Genomic DNA, 24,939 nt, shown 5'->3' on the forward strand with positions numbered 1-24,939 from the left:
CAATAGGAAATGCCACATAAAGTTGAAATAAGCAGTTTACATACACTCTAAAAAAAGGAACAAACATTTTTTTTTTTAAATGCCTGATGTTAAATCATACAAAACTTTTCCTATTTTAGTTCCAGTTGGATTGCTTAATCATTTACATTTGTTAAATGCCAGAATAATGAGAGAATTTGTTTTTGAGAATTTTTATTAATTTCTAGACAGTCAAAAGTTTACATTTATTTCCTTGATATTTTTTGTAGCTTCGCTTTTAAACTGTATAACTGTGGTCAAATGTTTAGGGTATCCTTCCACAAGCTTCTCACAGTAGTGTGAAGGAGTTTTGCCCATTCCTCCTGACAGAACTGAGTCAGATTTGTAGGCTGTGTTGCTCGCACAAGCATTTCCAACTCTGCTCACAAATTTTCTACAGGATTGAGATCAGGGCTTTGTGATAGCAACTCCAAATCATTCACTCTATTGTCCTTAAAGCACATTTGAACTAGTTTGGCAGTATGCTTAGGGTCATGGTCTGTTTGGAAGACCCATTTGTGGCCAAGTTTTAATTTTCTGGCTGATGTCTTGTAATGTTGCTTCAGTATTTCGACACAATGTTTTATTCTTCATGATGCCATCTCTGCTGTGAAGTGGACCAGTCCCTCCTGCAGCAAAACAGCCCCACAACATGATGCTGCCGCCCCCATACTTCACAGTTGAGATGGTGTGCCTAGGCTTGTAAGCTTTCCCTTTTGTCCTCCAAATGTAACACTGGTCATTACGGCCAAACTAATTTTAGTTAAATCTTAGTTCCATAAGACCACAGGACACGTCTCCAAAAAAAAAAAAAAAAGACTGGGTCTTTTTCCCAGTGTAATTTAGCAAATTGTAATCTGGCTTTTTTGTTGATTCTGGCTTGTTGACTTTCCCATGTTGTCAAAAAGGAAGGAAAAAAGGAAGTAGTGTGTTTGAGTCTTTCCTTAAATACTATTCTACAGTTGTGCCTCCAATTAACTCAAATGTTGTCAATTAGCCAATCAGAAACTTCCAAAACCTTGACACCATCATCTGAGCTTTTTCAGAGGCATAATAATATTTTTGTATGTAAATTTGACTTTCAAGAAAAGTTATAACAATTACTCCAAAAATATCTCTCTCATTATTCTGCTTTTAAGCATAACGAACAAATTTGATAATCATAACTTACCTAAAAGAGAAAAAGTTTTTTTTTTTTTGATAAATAAAAATGGAATTCATAATGTAAAACAAAGTCTTAATTGTTCATGCTACTACAAAGGGTTTAGAGAATCTGAATTTGATGCTCGGCCAAAAGCAGCACACTGGCCAGTCTTCCTTATCTCTACCGTATTGGCAGACCGTCTCCAGTCTCATTTCCAAGCGACCGTTGGCTTAGGTGTGTGTTTAGCGTCCAGTAGCTTGTGTTGTGCTATGTTGTAGAGGATAATGGGGTTGTTTGAATCGCATGACATGATTGATGAGGGCTGATGGCAGGTAATCAAAACCCACTTTGGCTGACTGTTTAATTTGGCACCAATGGGGATCTCGTCTTTTAGCCCTGCACCGTTTTTAACAAGCCTCTGCTTAGACACAAACAATATTCATTTAGTTTTCAGCCTGAAAAATAAATTATGTGGGTAGATATAACTTAATTTCCTGCATCACGCTACGCTTTTTTTTTTTTTTTCAAATTTAATCTCTAGCCTAGCAGACGATCTTCTTTCACTTGTTAAATGCAGCATAATAACTCAACGTTTGATGACTTCTCGTTTTAATAAGTACCGGCTTGCTGTAGCGCATGACCATAGAAATATTAATTTACAAGAGGATATAAGACAGTCATAAATAAATAGTGGCCCATCTGCTGCTGTACACCTTCAGCATAGGTATGAGCTTTCAGTATTTGTATAGGGTTGAAGTTAGGTTTATTATTATGGCAAGAGTTCAGGTCTATTGCAATATCAGAGTTAATGCTTTACCATATGGAACATGAAACAAGCAGAACATGGAACACCTCTCCTGGTGGGTCGCTGCCCAATAGTTCAGTTCCAAACTTAATTCAACACACTCTAACTAGGTAACTTCCGAATTTATCATCTTTTATGCATCTAAAAATTTTCGTACTTCACTTCTAATGTCATAAGGAACATTAAAGTATTGTAGACCAGGCATTTATCTTACTCAATGATATATCTTTCAGAGAATAACTAGCAATTTAGCAAAAAAAAAAATAAGTATAAAAAATACCATTTATGTGGTTGAAAACACATTTTAGCCTCATGTTAATAGTTTTTGACAAGAATATGCAACTGTCCAATACTCCACGTGTACAGCGGGGGGCAGGTAGGCGGCAGTACCTGGGGCCCAACCCCCTCCTTCCCAGCTTATGCACCCCATCCCCCCCCAGGTAGGTATTGCTGTCGCCTCACAGCAAGAAGGTCGCTGGTTCGAACCTCGGCTCAGTTGGCGTTTCTGTGTGGAGTTTGCATGTTCTCCCTGCATTCGCGTGGGTTTCCACCAGGTGCTCCAGTTTCCCCCACAGTCCAAAGACATGCAGTACAGGTGAATTGGGTATGAGTGTGTGTGGATGTTTCCCAGAGATGGGTTGTGTCTGGAAAGGCATCCGCTGCGTAAAAACGTGCTGGATAAGTTGGCGGTTCATTCCGCAGTGGCGACCCCGGATTAATAAAGGGACTAAGCCGACAAGAAAATGAATGAATGAACTTTCCAAAACTTCAACAAAGGCAAAGCTCACTTCAGATCCAAATAGAGCTGCACAATATTTCTTTTCCGTATAGCAATGTGTGAATCTCCAATAGTCACATTGCTGGATCTGCAATGTTGAGTTGGGATTATAGTTAACCAGAAATGAGAGCACATGAATAGCTTAATCCACCCCCAAAAAAATATTTTTTTTATTTGGTAAGAAGTGAATTTAAAACCTTTGGGCACAAGAAATGATCAAATGTGTAGCTTTAACAAAGATTAATTGTAATAAATTATTTCTACAATAAATATAGTAGACAACATTTGAAGTGGATCAAAAAAATAATAATTTTCAAAATTGTTCCAAGACAAAAACGTGTGTTGTCAATAGATTTGATAAGGGGTTTTAATTATTTAATGTCTTGTTTTATATTTGATGATTTAATTTCTGTACTTCAATACTGTTAGATGGTATTTATTTAAATAAATTACATTTACATTTACATTTACATTTAGTCATTTAGCAGACGCTTTTATCCAAAGCGACTTACAAATGAGGACAAGGAAGCAATTTACACAACTAAGAGCAACAATGAGTAAGTGCTATAGGCAAGTTTCAGGTCTGTAAAGTCTAAGAAGGGAAGTATTAGTAGTATTAGTAATTTTTTTTTTTTTTTGTACAGTTAGTGTGATATTCAAAGAGGCAATTGCAGATTAGGACGTGAAGTGGAGACTAAATAGTTGAGTTTTTAGTCGTTTCTTGAAAGTAGCGAGTGACTCTGCTGTTCTGATGCAGTTAGGGAGTTCATTCCACCAACTCGGCAGATTGAGCGTGAGCGTTCGCGAAAGTGATTTCTTCCCTCTTTGGGATGGAACCACGAGGCGACGTTCATTCACAGAACGCAAGATACATAGATCTGCAGAAGTGAGAGCAGATAAGAAGGTGCAAGGCCAGAGGTCACTTTGTAGGCAAACATCAGAGCTTTGAATTTGATGCGAGCAGCAACTGGCAGCCAGTGCAAACGGACTAGCAGCGGAGTGACATGTGCTCGTTTAGGTTCATTAAAGACAATTTGTGCTGCTGCATTCTGGAGCAGTTGAAGAGGCTTGATAGAGTTAGCTGGAAGCCCAGCTAGTAGAGAGCTGCAGTAATCCAGTTTGGAGAGAACAAGAGCTTGAACAAGGAGTTGAGCTGCATGTTCAGATAAGAAGGGTCGGATCTTTCTGATGTTATAGAGTGCGAATCTGCACGATCGAGCAGTTCTAGAAATGTGGTCAGAGAAGTTTAGTTGGTCATCAATCGTTACTCCAAGGCTTTTCACCATTTTGGATGCAGTAATGGTTGCCCCATCCATCTGGATTGAAAAGTTATGGTGTAGAGTCGAGTTGGCAGAAACTACAAGCATTTCCGTTTTTGCGAGGTTCAGCTGAAGATGATGATCTTTCATCCAGTGTGAAATATCCAACAGGCAGGCTGAGATACGAGCTGGAACCGAGGGATCATCAGGATGAAAAGAGAGGTATAGCTGGGTATCATCAGCATAGCAGTGGTAGGAGAATCCATGTCTCTGGATGACTGGTCCTAGAGATGATGTGTAGATGGAGAAGAGAAGTGGCCCAAGAACAGAGCCTTGAGGTACCCCAGTGTTTAGATGCTGTAGGTTGGACACCTCTCCCTTCCAAGACACCCTGAATGACCTGTCAGAGAGGTAAGATCTGAACCATTGTATAACAGTGCCCGCAACGCCCAGTGACTCGAGCGTAGATAGCAGGATCTGGTGGTTGACAGTGTCAAAAGCAGCTGACAAGTCCAGCAAAATGAGGACTGATGATTTAGAGTCTGCTTTAGCCATTCTGAGATCCTCCACGACAGAGAGCAGTGCAGTCTCAGTTGAGTGGCCTAAATTATAATCATATTTCAGAAATACAAAACATTGCAATGTCAGTTGTTAATAATATTGCACGGCCCTAGATCCAATTATGCATATGGTCTGAACTCCATATGCCTACTGCCAAGCTACTTACCAATGGAAATTAATAGCATCTACGACAGACTCTCTGGTTGAATGAAGGAATGACCCCTTTAATTCATCCTTTCCAAGGCAGAACTGAATCCTTGATTCATCACAATGTTCCACTGGAGTACACCACACACTTGACTCTTTGCTCATATGACTATATTTTATGAATATAGTGATATTGTATATTTTATTAAAACAAATTAAAGAAAACATGCTGCATGCACTGTTTTCACAGCACGTTACTTGAATTCTATTTTCCATTTTAAGATGATGTTAATAAAACCATCAGCTAAATTATTTAATATGTACAGTAAATTTATATGTATTACCAGGTCAACAAAAATGACAAATTTTTAGTTCTAATCGCTTTCAAAATAAATATTTGTTACATACATAAAACATTTACATTTTTCAAAGATACTTAAATTTATATATTATTTGTATTATACACATACACTCACTGGTCACTTTATTAGGTACACTTTACTAGTGCTTGGTGCTCTATTGGATGAAGTCTGGTGATTGTGTAGGCCATTTGAGTACAGCAAACTCATTGTCATGTTCGAGAAACCATTCTTAGATGATTTGTGCTTTATGACATGGCACGTTATCCTGCTGGAAGTAGCTATCAGAAGATGGGTCCACTGTGGTCATAAGATGGACATGGTCAGCAACAATACTCAGGAAGGCTGTGGCATTGACGCAATGCTCAATTGGTACTAATGTGCACAAAGTGTGCCAAGAAAATATCCCCCACACCATTACACCAAAACCACCAGACTGAACCTTTGATACAAGGCAGGATGGATCCATGCTTTCATGTTGCTGATGCCAAATTCTGACCCTACCATCCGTATGTCACAGCAGAAATCAAGACTCATCAGACCAGGCAACATTTCTCCAATCTTCTATTGTAAAATTTTGGTGAGCCTGTGCAAATTGTAGTCTCAGTTTCCTGTTCTTAGCTGACAAGAGTGGCACCCAGTGTGGTGTTCTGCTGCTGTAGCCCATCCGCCTCAAGGTTCAACGTTCAGAGATGCTCTTCTGCACATCTCTGTTGTAACGAGTGGTTATTTGATTCACCGTTTACTTTTTATCAGCTCAAATCAGTCTGGCCATTTTCCTCTGGCATCAACAAGGCATTTGTGCCCACAGACCTGCCGCTCACTGGATATTTTCTCTTTTTCGGACCATTCTCTGTAAACCCTTGAGATAGTTGTGCATAAAAATCACAGAGGATCAGCAGTTTCTGAAATACTCAGACCAGCCCGTCAAGCACAAACAACCACACTACATTCAAAGTCACTTAAATCATCTTTCTTCCCCATTCTGATGCTTATGTACCTAATAAAGAGGCCGGTGTGTGTATATATTTTATATCAAAATATAAATAAACTTTCATTACACAAACATATGTTATGTCAAAACAGACATTTATTTGGGATGCGATTACGCACTAATTTACGCTCAGTCCAACTAATACTCTGTTTAAAAAAACGTTCAAGAACAACACGAGGCCATAAAGGATGCAAAACGTTCGATTTGCTGTGACTCACCCATGGCCCATGGCTCCATTTGCAGGCTTAACGATGAAAGTTTTCTGCTTGCCTTTTCGTTTCAACTCCTTCACGTAGTTTTGGAACTGTGTGCACTCAGCTGGGAAGATCCAGGTTTTGGGGATGAAGCTATATTCCTGAGGCTGACTTTTAATCATTCTAAGGGTATTAAAATGAACAAAGACAAAGAGTAAAGTCAATATTTGTTGGCTGGAGGTTAGTTGTAATCAGTCATGTATCTGACATGGTATCGTGTTTTCAAACTCACTTGGCCATGTTCCTTGCCAAGCAGTCTTTCCGACAGATCTCACCCATTCCCGGGAAATGGTTTATCCTCTGAGGAAAATAATCATACTGTTAGAGGGCACTCGGTTATTCACCTCTGAGAGGAGAAACACAACATTAGAGCCCAAGTCTTGAACTGAGACTATAATATTTTGACATTTATGTCCAATTACAGACTCAAAACAAAAGGTGGTTGTCAGACCTTTCTTAACCCCTATTTAGTTCCCCACATTGTTTTTAATTTAAAACTAAAAAAGACGATCAATTTTGACTCTAAGGGCCAAGGTAATTGGTTCTGCATCAGAGCCCGTGTAGTTGTAGGTGCTGACAGATGAATGAATTGCTTTGAATGCAAAGAGGTAGGGAGAGAGGGTGGAGAGTTTTTCAGTATTCTTTGAGCAAATGAGGCTGAACAGGGCCATTAATTTGACTCATATGACCTGTAGCTTGGCAGCCGAACCGATCACCGGAAAGAAAAAAGAAAAAAACACACAACAACAGAAGAACAAGCGTTTAAAACACAACGTGCAGTTGAAAACACAGAAAACAACTTTATGATTAGTGTTAAAAGTTACATGATCAGTTAAAAGACATCAGAACCATCTGTTCTGTTTAAAATTGTTCCATTTATTTTCTTAAGCAAAGCATTAAAGCCGATTGTTTGGGGCAGTAATACCATGATAGCTTACAGAAAATTTGACAGATTTGTTTTGTTTTATTCGTTTGTTTCATATGGACATGTTATGAATGATTGGGAGTGAGTTTCCGACTTCCTAAAACCATGCTGATGTTCAAAGAAAATAAATGGAACAATTTTAAACAGAACAGATGGTTCTGATGTCTTTTAACTGATCATGTAACTTCAGTGGTTTTAAAATAATTACAATATTACAAAATATTATTTATGTTATATAATAATTTCACATAGTATTGAAAAAAATAGGGGCGGCACGATGGCACAGTGTAGAGGTCTGGGACCCGACCAGATTTCTCCGGCGCGGGAATAAATTTCTGAACAAATCTCGGGAGTGGTCGGTAACGGGTTTACCCCGGCTGCCGGACTCAATCGGGCCAGATGCGGCGCCCGTAAGCGAGCCGAGTAATGTGCAGTGCGGCCCCGAGCTGGCGCGACTCAGTATTAATATACCTTTATATAAAACCTTTTGGTATTACATTGGTACTTGATGCAAGGTATTACAACCCTTTGAGTTGATATAACAGCAAACGCCTGTGTGTCTGCTTGGTGCTTGTGTGTGTGTTAGTGCGCGCGCGTATGAGAGAGAGAGAACTTTGTCTGTGTGTGTGTGTGTGTGTGTGTGTGTGTGTGTGCGCTTGGTGCTGTGTGTGTGTGTTTATACAGACAGCTTGGCTGTCTGGACTGTATAGCTGGGTGATTTTCGGTTTTGTTCTCCCCCGCTCTTTAGCAGGATCGGGCGCGGCGAGCAGCGGGACCACAAATTGTTAATATAAGCGGGAGCGGTCGGGTTTGGGCTAAAACCTGGTGGGTGCGGGCGGGAGCGGGTTTCAAAATTTAGTCCCGCGCAGATCTCTAGCACAGAGGGTAGCCATGTTGCCCAACAGCAAGAAGATTGCTGGTTCGAGTGCCCCGGCTGGGGACCGTCTCCGTTTTCAGATGTCTCCGTTTTCCCCCATCCACACTAACATTGAGCAGCAGCATTTTTAAATGAAAACAGCCTCTTTAGTGTTTTCAAAAAGCTCAGTTTTTGGTGCTTAAAAACTCCTGCGTAGTGTGGACCGATAGTGTAATCTAGGGCTGCACGATTAATCTGAAAAAGATCACGATCTCGATTCGACCCCACATATGATCTTAATTCAGGTTTTCTACGATTCAGCCAATTATATTTTCAAGGTCAGGAGAGAAGCGTAAAGGCGGCCGTACAAGTCTTCACAGCATCATGTACACTCTCAAATGGTGCTAAAAGTCTCACACTGTATTTAAAAGGTATAATTCACCCAGAAATGTCATATCTGTCTAAATGTAGTGATGTATTCGCGGCCGTAAAATCACACTTGAGCTGACCGCGAGCTGTTTGTTTACGACCGAGAACATGTGCTTGCACGCCAATAACGCCTACTTTAGTGAACAGAACCTGCATAGGCTTTGGATAACAGGTGATAAAGTTGTAAATAATATTCGGTTTGTGGCACAGAGCAATCGTTTGAGAGCCGCGCTGAAAGAATGACTTGCCCGTGTGTTAGGGTGCATGTTTTTTTTTACAGTGACGGCAGCCATGAGCCGCACTCTGAAGTGAATTTGAAGCCTGCAAGGACATCTTACGCCATTATGCATTTTACAGTTATGATTACGACAAGCATTTGTTAGTTTTTTTTTTTATTATTCATAGCGAAAACGGAGTGTTGTGCGTGTAAATAAATGCTTACTGTGTCAGTATAACTACCCTAGCCTATATAATGTTGAATATAATGCAAGAAGGAATTTGATATTGAAAAATGTCTCATTTTACCAGTGAAAACAAATAGTCAAATAATGTTGTCAATGACAAGCATATGTCTAAAGCATTATAATTCAGCTTTAAAATTATGAATAGTTGTATTCTGATGTCCTCACTTGACTGTGAATTAACAAACAGGAAATATTGAAAGTGTTCAAGTCCACCATAATGACTGTACAAAATTTAGCATTTTAAGCAACAGTAGACCTACACACAGGCCTAATAATGTTATTGTTGTTTTACCATATGTTTGAGAATTTGAGAATTGAGAATTCTGTAATTTAGGCATAAAGTTTACATACAGTAAATTAGATTACTTCTGTTGAACAATCTACAATGGCCAGTGAATGTTTTCGGAAAGACAAAAGTGAGACAAACACAAACTTTAGCAAAATGTTTGTATTTAACTTATTTTTCCCTTCTTGAATCTAAAAACCCCAATACCTGATAGTTCCTGAGCTCAGCGATTTTCTCATGTTGCACGGCAGAGTCATTCCAGATGAGATTGGCTGTCTCGTCATCATCTCTGGCTTTATGAAAGGTCAGCTCCTCAATGACGATACGAACTAATAAAACAAAATACAATTAAAATCCCATGATATCTATTGACTGACTTTACTGAATCATATTTGTTTCCATGACTGAATGAACACAAACCACTGACTTCATCATTATATAATTCTTTAACAGAAACCCTTGTGTCCTTTACTTCTAATCCTTGTGCCCTTTAAAATCCAATCAGCCAATCAATGCATTCAGAAGACATGGTCAAACTAATCATACATGTTCAAATCTAGCATCAGAACAGGACATAAAATTGATATTAGTGATTTGGTTAAGCCAATGAGTAACAAATATATTATTTATAATATTAATAATAATAATAATAATAATAATTGACCTTTCGCTAAGCCCTCCCCTCCTTAGTTACTGTTGCTACACCTGTCAAGCTTTCAGCCTGGCACAGCTTTTACAATGTGTGTGCGCCGGTGTCAGACATTGCCAGGGATATAATTAGTCATTTTTGGCAAACAGGTGAGATATCTGAGAAAGCCAGACAAAAAAAAGGACTGCAGAATGCATTACAGGAGTATATTCACCACATAATAGGCAACCGATTACAGAATAATTCAATCAAAATTGAAGCTAGCCTAGCCGCCTCATACGCTGACCATTCAACAGCTTAGTTCATGCACAGCAGGAGAGGTGAAATTTAAAATAATCTAATAATAACAAATGAAACCGTGATTTCTCTTTTTTTAGCTAAAAAGCCTGATAGATTAATTAGTGTGCAATGAAATATAGTAACCGACGAGGAAACATGCATGGACAGTGCTTCTACATCATTCATTCATAGAAAGAACAGCCAGAAAGGGGAAACTGGTGGATTTGTGCCGAATATTAGCATAATTGACCCTTAACAATGTACAGTAAGTTAACTATTACTGTCAGTATGTTTGTGTGCTCTTTATAAATGACTGAAAAACAGCTGCGGGTAAAGTATATTGATCGCAAGTTCTCAGTTTGTGATCATATCTCGGTTTTGTTCTGTTGATTTGTAATTTCAAATATTCGTAGCTTGAAATAGATGGAAATATGAAATTCAGTAAAGTTAGCAACAGATTCGCAAATTTGTATTTTCCGGATGAATAACTCAAGTCATTATGACCTATTCGCTATTAGTATGTCTACTATGGGGCGAAGTTGCTAAGCCACGATTGGTGGGTGGCGGTTTTTGGGTGTGGCTTAATGAAGGGTTAATTCCTTACAACTATATAGTGCTTTTCTGGACATTTAAAGCACTATACAAATTTTTAGGTGGAATCTTCTCATCCACCACCAGTGTGCAGCATCCACCTGGATGACGTGACGGCAGCGTAATTGCACTAGAGCGCACACCACACACCAGCTGATTGGTGGAGAGGAGACAAGGTGATGAAGCTAATTACGATATGCGGATGATTATGAGGCCATGATGGACAGAGGCCAGTGAGCAAATTTGGCCAAGTTTATAGTCAGGTATAAATCGGGCTCGGACCCATAATTACAGTTACAGTGTTGGACCGAGTCAGGCTTGGTCACAAGGTGCACAGGCTCGAGTTCAATTTTTTTTGGGTCCGATCTAAGCTCTAAACTAGCTGTCATAATTTATGTATTACATTGTTGTAAATATACATTAAGACACATTCTGTTCACAGCTAATGTATTTTGCTTTAATAGTAACAATAAATAGCATATAAAAATTAAAGTTTACCTTAAAATGCTTGACCTCAATGTTTTTAACTGTCCACTGCCCTGCAATGTCTATTTTAAGAACAAATCTATTTCTGTTAATGTCTTTTTACACCACAGATAACCAAACTAGGGTCCGTGAGCCAAAGATGGCCCATACTAACCTTTGACTTAGCCCACTATCCTGTTTGAGATCAGAAAGATTGATGGGGAGGTGGTTGGGGTGAATATCTTTGATAATTTTAAGCAATGTTTTGTAGTTATTTTTAAATATTTGGAAATTACTCATGGAAAAAAAGTTATGTATTACAGTTTGGTGTATTTACAATCAATTTAGTTTTTTGGAAAAAGTTCGGGCACTCCTGCTTCAGACCAAAAAAGAAAGAACGAACGTTTATTCCTACCAATCTCATATTTTGTTCCTATAACATTGGCTGTGATGAATCCCTTCTTCTTCTTCTTCTTGGTGCGCACTTTCCTCTTTACGCCATTCTGATTGGTTAGAGCTGGTGACATTTTCATGGGGGATGTTCTTTGATTGTCTGTGGAATATAAAGAAACATTTAGCCACTGATCATTTACTAAGGTTTTTATATTGGCTCGAGAAATGCAAAGCTATTTCTCTTCATTTGTTTTTGTTTAAAACTGATGTTAGAACAGCATTACGTGTCGCTAAACTACTTTAATGTGATAGCTCATCCAAAAACTAAAATTCTCTCATCATTTACTTTTCATTGACTTGTTCAAAGCCTATTTGATTTTTTTTTCTGTCGAAAGTGGCATGGTAGCTCAGTGGTTAACACTGTAGGCTCACAGCAAGAAGGTCGCTGGTTCGAGTCCCAGCTGGACCACTTGACATTTCTGTGTAGAGTTTGCATGTTCTCCACATTTTGGCGTGGGTTTCCTCCGGGTGCTCTGGTTTCCCCAGTCCAAAGACTTGCGCTATAGGCGAACTGGATGAACTAGATTGGCCGTAGTGTATGAGTGTGTGTGAATGCATAAGTGTATGGGTGTTTCCCAGTACTCTGTTGCGGGCTGAAGTGCATCCACTGCATAAAACATATGCTGGAATAGTTGGCAGTTCATTCTGCTGTGGTGACCTGTGATAAATAAGAGACTAATCCAAAGAAAAATTAATGTTCTGTAGCATACAAAAGAAGATATTTTGAAGAATGCTGATTTTGGTTATCCACTGACTTCCACCTTAACTTTTTTTCTACTATGAAATGTCAATGGGTTCCAGCAATCAGCATTTTTCTAAATATTATTTTGTGTGTCTAACACAAGAAAGAAGCTTTAAAGGGGACCTAGTATGACCCTTTTTACAAGAGGTAAAATAAGTCTCTGATTAGTTTCCCATTAGAAGCTGGTTCTAAAATTGGAAACAAAGAAGCTGGAAACAATGACTATAGAATACACAAGACAAGTTACTGGTATAGTTCTGAATGGATGAAAAGTGTAACGGTCAATATGGAGAATGAAGCCCCGCCTACTACTAGTACAGGACCCAATCATCAATTGCTATAGACTTGCATTTCTCCAGGGGAAAACTTCACACCAGACGTGTGATTTACAACAGTTTGGTGGTCAACAAACACACTGGAATCTTAGCGAATACTTGAGGTGTCTAAACTCAGTCCTGGAGGACCAGTGTCCTGCATATTTTAGTACCAACTCCAATTAAATACACCTATACCAGCTAATCTCAGTTGAAGTCAGAATTATTAGCCCCCCTTTGAATTTTTTATATATTTTTTTATATTTGCCAAATGAAGTTTAACAGAGCAAGGAAATTTTCACAGTCTGTCTGATAATATTTTTTCTTCTGGAGAAAGTCTTATTTGTTTTATTTCGGCTAGAATAAAAGCAGTTTTTATTTTTTTTAAACCATATTAGGGACAAAATTATAAGCCCCTTGAAGCTATTTTTGTTTTTGATAGTCTACAGAACAAACCATCGTTATATAATAACTTACCTAATTACCCTAACCTGCCTAGTTAACCTAATTAATCTAGTTAAGTCTTTAAATGTCACTTTAAGCTGTACAGAAGTGTCTTGAAAAATATCTAGTCAAATATTATTTACTGTCATCATGGCAAAGATAAAAATAAATCCGTTATTAGAAATGAGTTATTAAAACTATTATGTTCAGAAATGTGTGGAAAAAATCTTCTTTTCATTAAACAGAAATTGGGGGGAAAAATAAATGGGGGCTAATAATTCTGACTTTAACTGTATACTAGATATCTCCAGGCAGGTGTATTGAAGGAAGTTAGAGCTAAACCATGCCAGAAACCGGCCATTCAGGACTGAGCTTGGACACCCCTGCCAGTGTATCTCAAGTTGATTTGTGTAAAAGTTAAATATATTTTAAATAAACTGCAAACAAAAAAATACATATACACTTTTTTTCAGATTCTTTCTTGAAACTCTCACATACTTGTCTGATGGTTCATTATGCAGCTCATTATGCAGATCTTTGTTTTCTCAGGTGTTACTCACTGCATTAGTAATGATTATTCAAGCCTTCTTGCATAAACCATTTTCACTCAGAAAGTGACTTAGAAATTTTAATTCATTATATTGTTTTCTCTGAGCAAGTAAACAAGATGTTTCTCACACCATTTTGAAGCAAAAACACTAGGCTACAAGATCCAGTGCAAAAGTCTTGTGAAAAAATGTTCTCTGTGTGTTTCACGGCCTTGTTTCAGTGACTTCAAAATTTTAGTTTTTCCACTAACTACGCATAAACATTTCTCTCAAAAACACAAACACATACAAACATTCTGCTTGGGTCTTATTGTAGCCCAGCTTGTGCTTTTTACAGTGTTATCACACTTTAGCCAGTTAAACTCTGCTGCTATTTTGAGATTTCTGCCTGGAGTTTGCCTACCCAAATTTAAAAGAGGTGTTAACGTAAAAATTTGGTATAATTTTAAAGAAAATCCTCTGAATTTTCATAAACACTATTGAAAGTGTTTAAAATATCTGTATATGCTGTCTGTGTTACAATAAACACCTAAAAAAAAAAAAAAAAAAAAAAAAAAAAAAAAAAAAAGAGGCGCTTGTCTGTTTTCTACAACCCAAATGCCAGTGCATGTCAAAACTTCTCCAGAGCCCCAAAAAACCCTCAAACCCCTAAAGGTTAAAGGGACTTTAATTTAAACCCTTTATAAACGATGTTTGCATAATAGGTCCCTTTTTCCACTACATGCAAATAATGAGGTAATTTCCAGTTTTGGTGAACCAACTGAAAATCTAGTAACTGTAAGATTTAAAAACAACAACAGCAACATTTCTGAAGGCTTTCTCAAGCCAATGTCAAAGTACTGAGATATGTTTCATTACACTTCACCATCAATAGACACATCTCCATCACCTACTAGAGAATCTACCACCAAGACAGAAAGAGTTGTATTGTGGATAATCATTTGCGGTCGCTGTTGTAATTACATCAAATGTACGGTACCTCCATCATTGGGGGGTGAGGGCATATCTCAAACTCCTGACCTCTCGCTTCCCAGCCTCAGAGGCTTCTGAGACACAGTTCGGCACCAAGTCTACTTCCTTCTGACTGTCTTCGTGGCAACAATGTTAAGAGGCGGCAGGATCATCTGTCCACTTAGACCATGAGGCAGGGGACAGAGTGAAGTCAGGTTGTGGACTGTATATCTATAAGGAAAGAGGTCAGGGCTTCTCCACAGGACCACAGATGGGCAGGCAGACAAGGAGTCTGAAAGACAGAAAGAAACAGGAAGATTGGTAATGTCAAACAAAGAAGACACACTGGAGGGAACTGCACAGTCTGGCCAAACGTTTACTCTGTCACTCAAAGCTATCAGCACTGCTGACAGCAGGTTTCACCTCACTGATCAGCTCTTTCTGCCTGACGGGGGCTTCAGCACATGAGGGTCTGTCTGCTGCTTGTCAAGCAAACTCGACATTAGCACCGCCGCATCATCAGCCTGCGAGGTTTTTTCCATGTTTAACATTCTAATGTTCACTTTACATGTCTGTGATCTGTCACGCAGCAAAGCACACGTCTAACAACGCAACCCGCTCTCTGAAAAACTAACGCTAGCATCAAACTAACAGCACAGCGATGTGCTCTTCTGACATGAAGATGACAAATGATTAATAAGCCTAGCGATATTAAATATTTATCAATTATGATACTTAGCCTGAAAGTTGCAACATGTAATGTTGAAAAGTCAGATTTACATCCATGAATTACCTTAAACTGTCAAATTTAACACTCAAAAAATAAATTTTGGGTGACACTTAATAAAAACTACACACTATAAATCATGTATTAAGCATTAACAAATAGTGAATTCATTATCTGTTAAGCATTAACTCTACATTAACAGACGTTAGTAAGAAGTTGGCTGATACAAATGCTGTATACTTGACTTATAAGCACCTATATAATGTGCTTAATTATTACATTTTCATACTTTGTTTTTAATTTTGTTCATTACTAAATTAAGCATTGCATCATTTTCACACCAGTTATTTGAGAGAAGTTGCCGTTTTTTAAAGATTATTCAGAATGTGCAAGTAAATGATTAATAAACTAGTTAAAATAACATTTTTATATCTTATATATTATTTTTATTATTATTATTATAGTTCATTTGTATGTTGATAAATGCTTTATTAACTCAACTTCATCCAGTTTTGTGACCAAATCTAAAGTGACGACTAATTATGCTTTATAAATCCCTAATAAATGACAATTAAATTCTAGACAGGAAAAAAAGAAAGTAAATGACTTTTATTTTTGTTCATTTGAAGATACTGTATATAAATGAAACTGTATCAAAAGATAAATCTAATAATTTGCAATCTTAACTAAAATATATATATTTTTTAAATTAACAAATGATTTTATTGTTGTTTTATCCAATTTTATGTTATATTTTGACACTCCTGGAATTCAGCAATGTTTAAACTTTGCAATTCTATATAAAAAGTAATATTATAGTAAAGATGTGTTGTTCATTTGATACGGAGCCTTTTAAAAACGATAACTTAACCTAAAACATGGACATTCTACCAGAAACGTACATTATCTGTCTCTGAAATAAAAACAGAAATACCGTAAATTAAAAGTATTTTATCCCAAAAATGTCTAAAATGGCCTGATGGTTGATGGATTTCTGTGAGTTGTTCAGTAACAGAATTTGTCATTCATTTAGTTCTCAGATATTTGTTCTTTATTAAAAACACTTTACAAATTTACATTTGTCCGCATGTTTCGGTCACATTTCTATTAAGTTTAACATAAAATGTGCAATACACCTAAAAGGCTATGATTTGGAAGTGAAATCATTTGATGGAGAGGCTGACAGTGCGTTCGGTCATTGAATTGTCTGATTTTATGCTTGTTTTGGTATGTTTTTTTTTTAAGAAGAAAAAGACAAGCTCAAAGGTAACCCTGTCCCATTTTTATAAGTGAAAATGTACATTTCTGGGAGAATGTCTCACCCCCTGGCAAGTAACTCTTTCAAAAACTGAACATCCTAAAGTATTTACATATTTTCTAACTATTTTATAAAAATGTAATCTGTGCATAATGAGAAGGAATAGTTTCAGATAGATTCATAAAACTGTCAGTATGTAAACATCCTTGCACGAAGTCATTGTTTTAATGGCAGTATGCACTGAACTGATTAGATTTAAGGCATCACATTTGATAAAAACATCAACTGTACCAAATGAAACAATGTAAAATTGGCAAGTTGATTTACGTATTTCTTTGTTTAGTTGTAATACTGCATTTCTGACTTGTATGCCTCAGCCATGACTCTCAAAATACAATCCAACACTGACTTCTTGTGGTTGATTTGTAAAGTGCATGTGTGCACACTGATTTCACACATTTAAACTAAAAACAAAACACATTAACAGCCAAGTATGCTCCAAGAATAAATGTCAAAAAAAAATTTTACAAGGGAATCATTTGGTTAAATTCTTGCCAAGTTTACATTTATGTGATCATTCGTATCAGTCACATTGCAGGACATGCAATGTTGAGTCTGTATTCTGTTTTCTGTTTTCTGATTTACAAAACATTCAGGCAAACATTATTTGTGGTTAATAGCGGAATAGTTTCAGGGGGAATGAATGTCAAGGGGATGACAAGAGGATCATTTGGTAAAATTCTCACCATGTTTATTAAGTGTATTTCTGTGTGACCACTTATAAATAGACTTTTTTTTTAAATAAACTCAAAATATGTCTGTGTTTTTCTGTAGGTTGATAAAGCAAACATCAGGGCTGAAAATATACAGTTGAAGTCAGAATTATTAGCCCCCCCTTCTGATTTTATTTATTTATTTTTATATATTTCTCAAATGATGTTTAAGAGAGCAGGGAACTTTTCACAGTACAACTGATAATATTTTTTCTTCTAGAGAAAGTCTTATTTGTTTTATTTCGGCTAGAACAAAAAGCAGTTTTTAATTTTTTTAAACACCACTTTAAAGACAAAATTATTAGGCCTTTTTAGCTATATTTTTAATAATTAACCTAGTTAAGCCTTTAAATGTCACTTTAAGCTGTATAGAAGTGAAAAATGTCTAGTGTAATATTATTTACTGTCATCATGGCAAAGATAAAATAAATCAGTTATTAGAGATAATGTATTAAAACTATTATGTTTAAAAATGTGTTTTAAAAAAATTAAACAGGGGGGCTAATAATTCAGGGGGGATTATAATACTGACTACAACTGTATTGTTTCAGCATCAATATTGCAATGTGTACATCCACAATAGTCACAATAGCAGGATCCGCAACATTGAATCGGGATTATAGTTGAGTAGGCATTAAAAACACACCATTGTGCAGTAATTGCAAAGTTTAACCATAAAGTCACCCCAAAAAATGTATCATTTGCATGTGTTTTACAGCCAGTTTAAAGCATTCAGGCACAGGAAGTTAAGATTTTAGTAACTTCAAGAAACATTAATTGTATTTATGTGCAGTATGCACTACCTCAATTGCTTCGTACTGACACACTGAGGAAGGCTTTGTGCCGAAACGCGTTTGTCTGTTATCACCCGTAAAATGTAAGAAAAAGTAAAAATTAAAACAGTACGAAGCAATTGAGTGCGAATCATTACCTACTTTTGAATAATAGTAACGATCAGATTAACGCACCAAACCAAAGAAGTAACTAAAAAAAAATAATACAAAATTTTTTTTAAAAAACGCAAGCGCGCAGGACAAACTTCAGTATGCACTACCTGAAAAAAGTCTTAAAGTTGTAAAAACAACAAATAAAAACCTGACTTCTAGTTGTTCATTTGGTATCAAAAGTGGCTTATATGAAAGACAAAGGCCTCTAGATTACGCTTCATTTACCAAAATAAAATATGATCATATAATTACACCTTGATTTCTTAATTTTTTAATTAGGACAGTAAGGTCTGACTTTGCTTAGACAAAAGTCTTGTCACTTAACAGAAAAAATCCACAGTTTAAAATATAAAGTCATGCTGCAGTGGAAAAAGAGTTAATATTGTGTACTTTATGAGCTTGAACGACTGCATCCATGCATCTCTGCAATGACTTGAATAATTTATTAGTAAAATCATCTGGAATTGCAAGGAAAGCATTCTTGCAGGACTTCCAGAATTCTTTGGATTTCATTTTCAATGCCTCCTCCAGCTTACCCCAGACATGCTTATAATGTTCATGTCTGGTGACTGTGCTGGCCAATCCTGGGACACTTTGGCCTTCTTTGCTTTTAGGAACTTTGATGTGGAGGCTGAAGTATATGAGAAGAGCCATTCTGCTGAAGAATTTGCCTTCTTCCTTGGATTGTAATGGGCAGCACAAATACCTCAGGCTGTTGATGTTGCCATCCACTCGGCAGATCTCGCACACCTGCCTCTATATTGAATGCAACAACAAACTATGATTTTTCCTTCACCCAACTTCAGTGAGAATCTTGGGTTATGCGGGTTCCAATAGGTCTTCTGCAGAATTTGTGACGATTGGAATGCAGTACAACAGATGATTCACTAGAAAAATCTACCTTTTACCACTTTTCCAAGTGATCAACTAGAAGTCAAGTTATTATTTATTGCTCCTACAACTAAGATGACAAGACTTCTGTCAGATAGTGTATATGCAATGAAGATTATCCAGTGTTATTTAGTTCACATTAAATTATTCAATTTGTGTGCCTGGATATTGTTAGACCATAAAGCAGTTATTTCAATTTTAACTTCAATACTGCGTTTATCATTGCTTGTGGATTGGTTTTGCTCCATTTTATGCAAATGTGCTCCACTATAAAATCATCCGATTATCCTCTAAAATTGTCCTAAACTGATTAATTCTTTTCAAACAGAGCTATTAATTTCATCTATTAAAATTATACTCAATAATGCAACATTTTTGCAACATAAAAATAAAATCTTGCAATTAGGGTTGCGCGATTAATCAAAAAAAGATCACGATCTCGATTCGACCCTATACACTATCTTAATTCAGCTTTTTATACGATTCAGCCAATTATATTTTCAAGGTCAGGAGAGAAGCCTAAAGGCGGTCGCACAAGTCTTAGCAGCAACATAAACACCTTCAAATGGCATTAAAAGTGTCACATACTGTATTTATAAGGTGTAATTCACTCAGAAATGTTATTTCTGTCTTCATGCAATATGTATTTGCGTCCGCGAAATCACACGTGGGCTGACCCAGAGGCTGTTTGTTTACTACCCTGAACACACGCGTGTGCACAACAATGACGGCTACTTTAGTGAACAGAACCTGTGTAGGCTGTGAATAACAGGTAATAAAGTTGTAAATAACGCTCAGCTTGTTGCACAGAGCGATTGTTCGAGAGCCACGCCATTTCAAATTATACATTTGCGGTTTCCAACTAATTTTGCGAACATTTACAACACCAAGAAACTTAATTGCATATACTCTAATAATTCATTATCAATTTAAAAATCTATATTATGACTACTTTTAATTTCCCAAATAACATAAACTTTGTTAGTTTAATGACAATATAACACAACAGACGATATGTCAAAGAAAGTTGGAAATCTGTAACTACCCAGCAGACACACAACATCATAAGACGTAATATTAGGTTAAATTGAGGTTGAGACTTCAGGTGACCAAAATCCAATGTCTATTCAGCATCTAAAGAGGACAACAATATTTTGTCATCTAATAACGGCATCAAATGATGTTGATATTTGGTTGATGTTAGGTTGTGTTAGAAAGTAAACATCTTAAACCAACGTCATTTTGATTATGAATACTGCCATTTATTCATCAGGTATGGCAACCAAAATCCAACGTCTGATAGACATCATAGTGGTATCGTCCACACAAAACATTAACCAAGCTTATGAAAAACACAGACCAAGAGTTTGAATATTCATCATTCATTTTCTTGTCATTGGCTTAGTCCCTTTATTAATCCAGGGTCGACACAGCGGAATGAACCGCCAACTTATCCAGCAAGTTTTTACACAGCGGATGCCCTTCCAGCCGCAACCCATCTCTGGGAAACATCCACACACATATTCACACACACACTCATACACTAAGGACAATTTAGCCTACCCATTTCACCTGTACCGCATGTCTTTGGACTTTGGGGGAAACAGAGCACCCGGAAGAAACCCACACGAATGCAGGGAGAACATGCAAACTCCACACAGAAACGTTAACTGAGCTGAGGCTCGAACCCGCAAACTTCTTGCTGTGAGGCGACAGCACTATCTACTGCGTCCCTTTACTAATGTGGGGTCGCCACAGCGGAATGAACCGCCAACCAATCCAGCAGGTTTTTATGCAGCAGATGCCCTCCAGCCGCAACCTATCTCTGGGAAACATCCACACACACACACACACACACACACACACACACACACACACACACACACACACACACACACACTACGGACAATTTAGAAATTCACCTGTACCACATGTCTATGGACTGTAGGGGAAACAGAGCACCCGGAGGAAACCCACGCAAACGCAGGGAGAACATGCAAACTCCACCCAGAAACGCCAACTGAGCCGAGGTTCGAACCAGCAACCTTCTTGCTGTGAGGGGACAGCACTACCTACTGCGCCACTGCGTCACCCCGCCACACAACATTATAAGATGGTAACATTAGGCTAGCGTTAGGTCGTGACATCAGGTGACCAAAATCCAATGTCTAGCCAGCATCCAAGGACAACGATATTTTGACATCCAATAACGACGTCAAATGATGTTGATATATAGGTTGTGCTTGAAAGTGACTAAAATCCACCATCGATCCAACATCTTAAACCAACGTCATATTGACATCAAATACTGACATTTATTCGGCAGGTATGGCAACCAAACCCCAACGTCTTTTAGATGTCATAGTGGTAATGTCCACACAACGTCAAGCTGTTACATCATTACATGTTGATATTTGGTTGATTTCACATTGTGTTTGAAAGTGACCAAAATCCAACGTCGAGGCAACATCTTAAACCAAGATCATTATATCGATGTCAAATATTGCCATTTATTCATCAGGTGTGGCAACCAAAATCCAACATCTATTAGACATCAAAGTAGTTACGTCTACACAACGTAAAGCTGTTAAATCATTAGACATTGATAGTCGGTTGACTTTATGTTGTGTTTAAAAGTGACCAAAATCCAATGTTGGGCCAACATTATAAACCAACTTCATATTGATGTCAAATACTGACATGTAAACATCATGTATGGCAACCAAAATCCAATGTCTGATAGACGTCATAATGGTAAAGTCCACACAACGTCAAGCTGTAACATCATTAGACATTGATATTTGGTTGATTTTAGGCTGTGTTTGAAAGTGACTTAAAGCCAATATTGAGCCAACATCTTAAACCAACTTCATATTGACGTCAAATACTGACATTTATTTGTCAGGTATGGCAACCAAAATCCAAAGTCTGATAGACATCATAGTGGTAACATCTACACAATGTCAAGCAGTAGCATCATTAGGTATCGTTGGGTTCTGAAGTCAATTTGATTTTTATTTCCAAACAAAATGCGAAATCGCCTGACTTTGTGGTACAACATCAATCTGATGTCATGTTGACATCCTGTGCCTGATGGGTATTGACTTCTATACTATGAACGAAACTCATAGGCTGTTTTTTAATTCCAAGAACGCAGAGAACAGACTTGCAATCTTGTGGAGACCGGTCTTGCCAGGTGTCCTCGGAAGAACGAACTCAGGAGACCGCGAGGGCAGAGAACGCATCCTGAGAAATAAGAAGCAGCGTTCTTCCTAATGGTCACATGACCTTTGCGCATTTTTAATGGAAAATTATTTACAGCATTTCACACAACGATGTATTGTTTTTTTCCCTTTTCAAAATATATACTCAGCATAAAATATTATAAACATAAGTTGCACAATATAACTAAAACAGATTTTAATACGAATTTCAGCAAACAAACAACCCTTAATGTGTTTATTCCTTTATTAAGATGTTCATGGTAATGTTTACTTTCACCATTTCATTTAGGGAAACTCCTGAGGTAAATAAATGATATCTCTGAACTTTAATAATAAATCTAAATAAAATGCTGCGCTTCCCACCTCCAGTCGCAATGACTTCTGGGACTTCCAGAGTGAGTTCGGTGCTCAAGTCTGCTTCAGTGCATCCTCGATATCAAGAACACATTCGGGAAGGTTTACGCGTCCTCTGTTCTTGCAGTCTTGAGTATTGGAACTGAACATTGGCAGCTGATTATGACGTTACACGAGAACACGGACGCAAGACCTCTAAAGAACGCATGTTGAGAAACAGGCAGTAAGATTTTAAAAAAAAACTTGAGGGAGAAACAATACTCAGTACATTTTCATTTTGAGTGGACTATCCCTTTAGAAAAAGACTTAAACTCCTGAAAACACATCTGTGAATTCACACAATAAATAAGGTGTTAGGTTTTGTGTAATTTTCTAAAATTAGAAACAACTCTTAAACATGGTCCATACGTCTCTATGGCAACATAACCGCATAGATAGATAACCACCAGAGATCTCCAAAGCACAAAGAGGTAAAGTTAGTTTTATATTCGGATATTCAGACATTCTCCTTAAGAATAAAAATCAGAAAAGTATTCTTTGCAAATTATAAATAGGGAAGTCATATTAGCAGTAAATGACTATCAAAGCAAGCATTGTTCACACTTCACAGTGAAAAAGATAGTGTTAATGTTGTTTAGAAGTCAAACTTGCATGCTAATTCCGATGGAAAATTCAAAGTTAATTGAGGTAAAGTTCATTTTATATTTGCACATTCATTCATTTAGCAGTCTCCATATTGTTTACCATGTTACTTTGAATATTCGATCAGAATTAGCATGCAAGTATGACTTCAAAACAACATTAGCACTATCTAATCGGCTGTGAACAATGTTGTACTTTGATAGTCATTGGCTGCTAATATGATTTCCCTATTTAGAATTTGTAAAGAATACTTTTCTGAAATTATATTATTAGGGAGAATGTCTGAATATCCGAATATAAAACCAACTTTACCTCTATTCAAAGTAACATGGTAAACAATAAAGAGACTGCTAAATAAACGTATGTGCGAATAAAAAGCCAACTTTACCTTTATCCAAAACACCTACACGTTGCAATCCATAAAATTTTTTTATGAAACAATGAACAAACAACATCAAACCATCATCAAGACCCTTCTCACCCACTGAATGGAAAACTGTTCAGAAGTGATGTAATCCACTTGAATCACTGGTCTGTTGCAGCATAGAGCTCATTGTAAACTCTCAAACAAACAGGTCTAATGTTAAGACAGCAAGATACTTTTGCACGTGGTGGATAAATGTACACTGCTGGATCGACATACTGTTCTTGCTGATTTGGCTCAAGTGTATTCATGTTTATTTGATGGAAGCTTCGGCCTGTACTGTATAGGCCGCTTATAATAACAAATCTCAACCAGATGTACATTTAATACCTGCTTTTCTCCGTTTATTCACATCTTCCAGCATTTAAACAAGCACTTTAATGCAGGACACGTTGCACTATCGTCATGTGATTAAATTGCCTCTGATTTCTCTGAAAAATCCACTCATGCACGAGGCCCAGATGATGATAATGAACACCTGTGCTGCAATGGCAGGATTTCTGCAGCACTTAAATTGAACAACACAACCACAAATTATGCTTTAGTAAGGATTTAATTATTAAAATAATAAATTCTCGTTACTTATAAGCTGATGCGGATGAGAGATGCAAAGATGCGCCGCATCCTGACACACAAGACAACCTTTTGTCGTACAGCCAGTGTGTTTGTCATCATATAATTACGTCGATAACATTGCTAGTTTGAATAAACTGTGACTGCTGTGATTAGAACAATGATGATGAAAATGAGGAGGTTTTGAGTTAATTACCTAAACAGAGGCTTCTGTCTTTCTGTCTGCGATGCTGTCGCCGTCCTCGTTCTATTTTCTTTTTCTTTTCGTAAATACTTCTTTTTGACAGTTGTATATATGCTCTTTATTTTAGCATTTCACTTAATGCTTTGGCTTTTGAATGAAAGCCTTCTAATTTGCTCTGTATGTTACCGCAAGTGCAACGTGAAGATGGGTCAACCTATTCCACAAAA

The 24,939-nt window shown here is 37.2% G+C and overlaps 1 protein-coding gene and 2 long non-coding RNA genes across 14 annotated transcripts in view; 2 read left to right on the forward strand and 1 right to left on the reverse strand.

The window, feature by feature from the left end:
• ttll7 (tubulin tyrosine ligase-like family, member 7) overlaps nt 1–24,889 on the reverse strand; it is a 160,792-nt gene extending 135,903 nt beyond the window's left edge. For 4 of the 12 annotated variants that reach the window (XR_015502042.1, XR_015502041.1, XM_087272643.1 and 1 more), the window contains exons 1-6: nt 24,725–24,879; nt 14,744–15,007; nt 11,679–11,816; nt 9,487–9,608; nt 6,552–6,619; nt 6,284–6,442 (exon numbers count right to left, since the gene is read on the reverse strand). Coding sequence is in view for 7 of the 12 variants with exons in the window: in XM_087272643.1 (XP_087128769.1) it covers nt 6,284–6,442; nt 6,552–6,619; nt 9,487–9,608; nt 11,679–11,816; nt 14,744–14,768 (512 nt within the window). In the remaining 5 variants the exon portion in view is untranslated. 12 annotated transcript variants of the gene reach the window in all.
• LOC147841655 (uncharacterized) lies at nt 890–7,860 on the forward strand. The gene is made up of 4 exons (XR_015502363.1): nt 890–2,234; nt 5,838–7,138; nt 7,209–7,667; nt 7,790–7,860. It is a non-coding gene; the product is annotated as an uncharacterized LOC147841655 (long non-coding RNA).
• On the forward strand, nt 16,685–20,140 carry LOC147834642 (uncharacterized). The gene is made up of 3 exons (XR_015502358.1): nt 16,685–18,265; nt 18,518–18,703; nt 19,387–20,140. It is a non-coding gene; the product is annotated as an uncharacterized LOC147834642 (long non-coding RNA).
• Nucleotides 24,890–24,939: the final 50 nt, after the last annotated feature.

The sequence above is a fragment of the Danio rerio genome, chromosome 11, assembly GCF_052040795.2.
Source record: "Danio rerio strain M-AB ecotype USA chromosome 11, GRCz13ab, whole genome shotgun sequence".
Classification (NCBI taxonomy): Eukaryota; Metazoa; Chordata; class Actinopteri; order Cypriniformes; family Danionidae; genus Danio; species Danio rerio.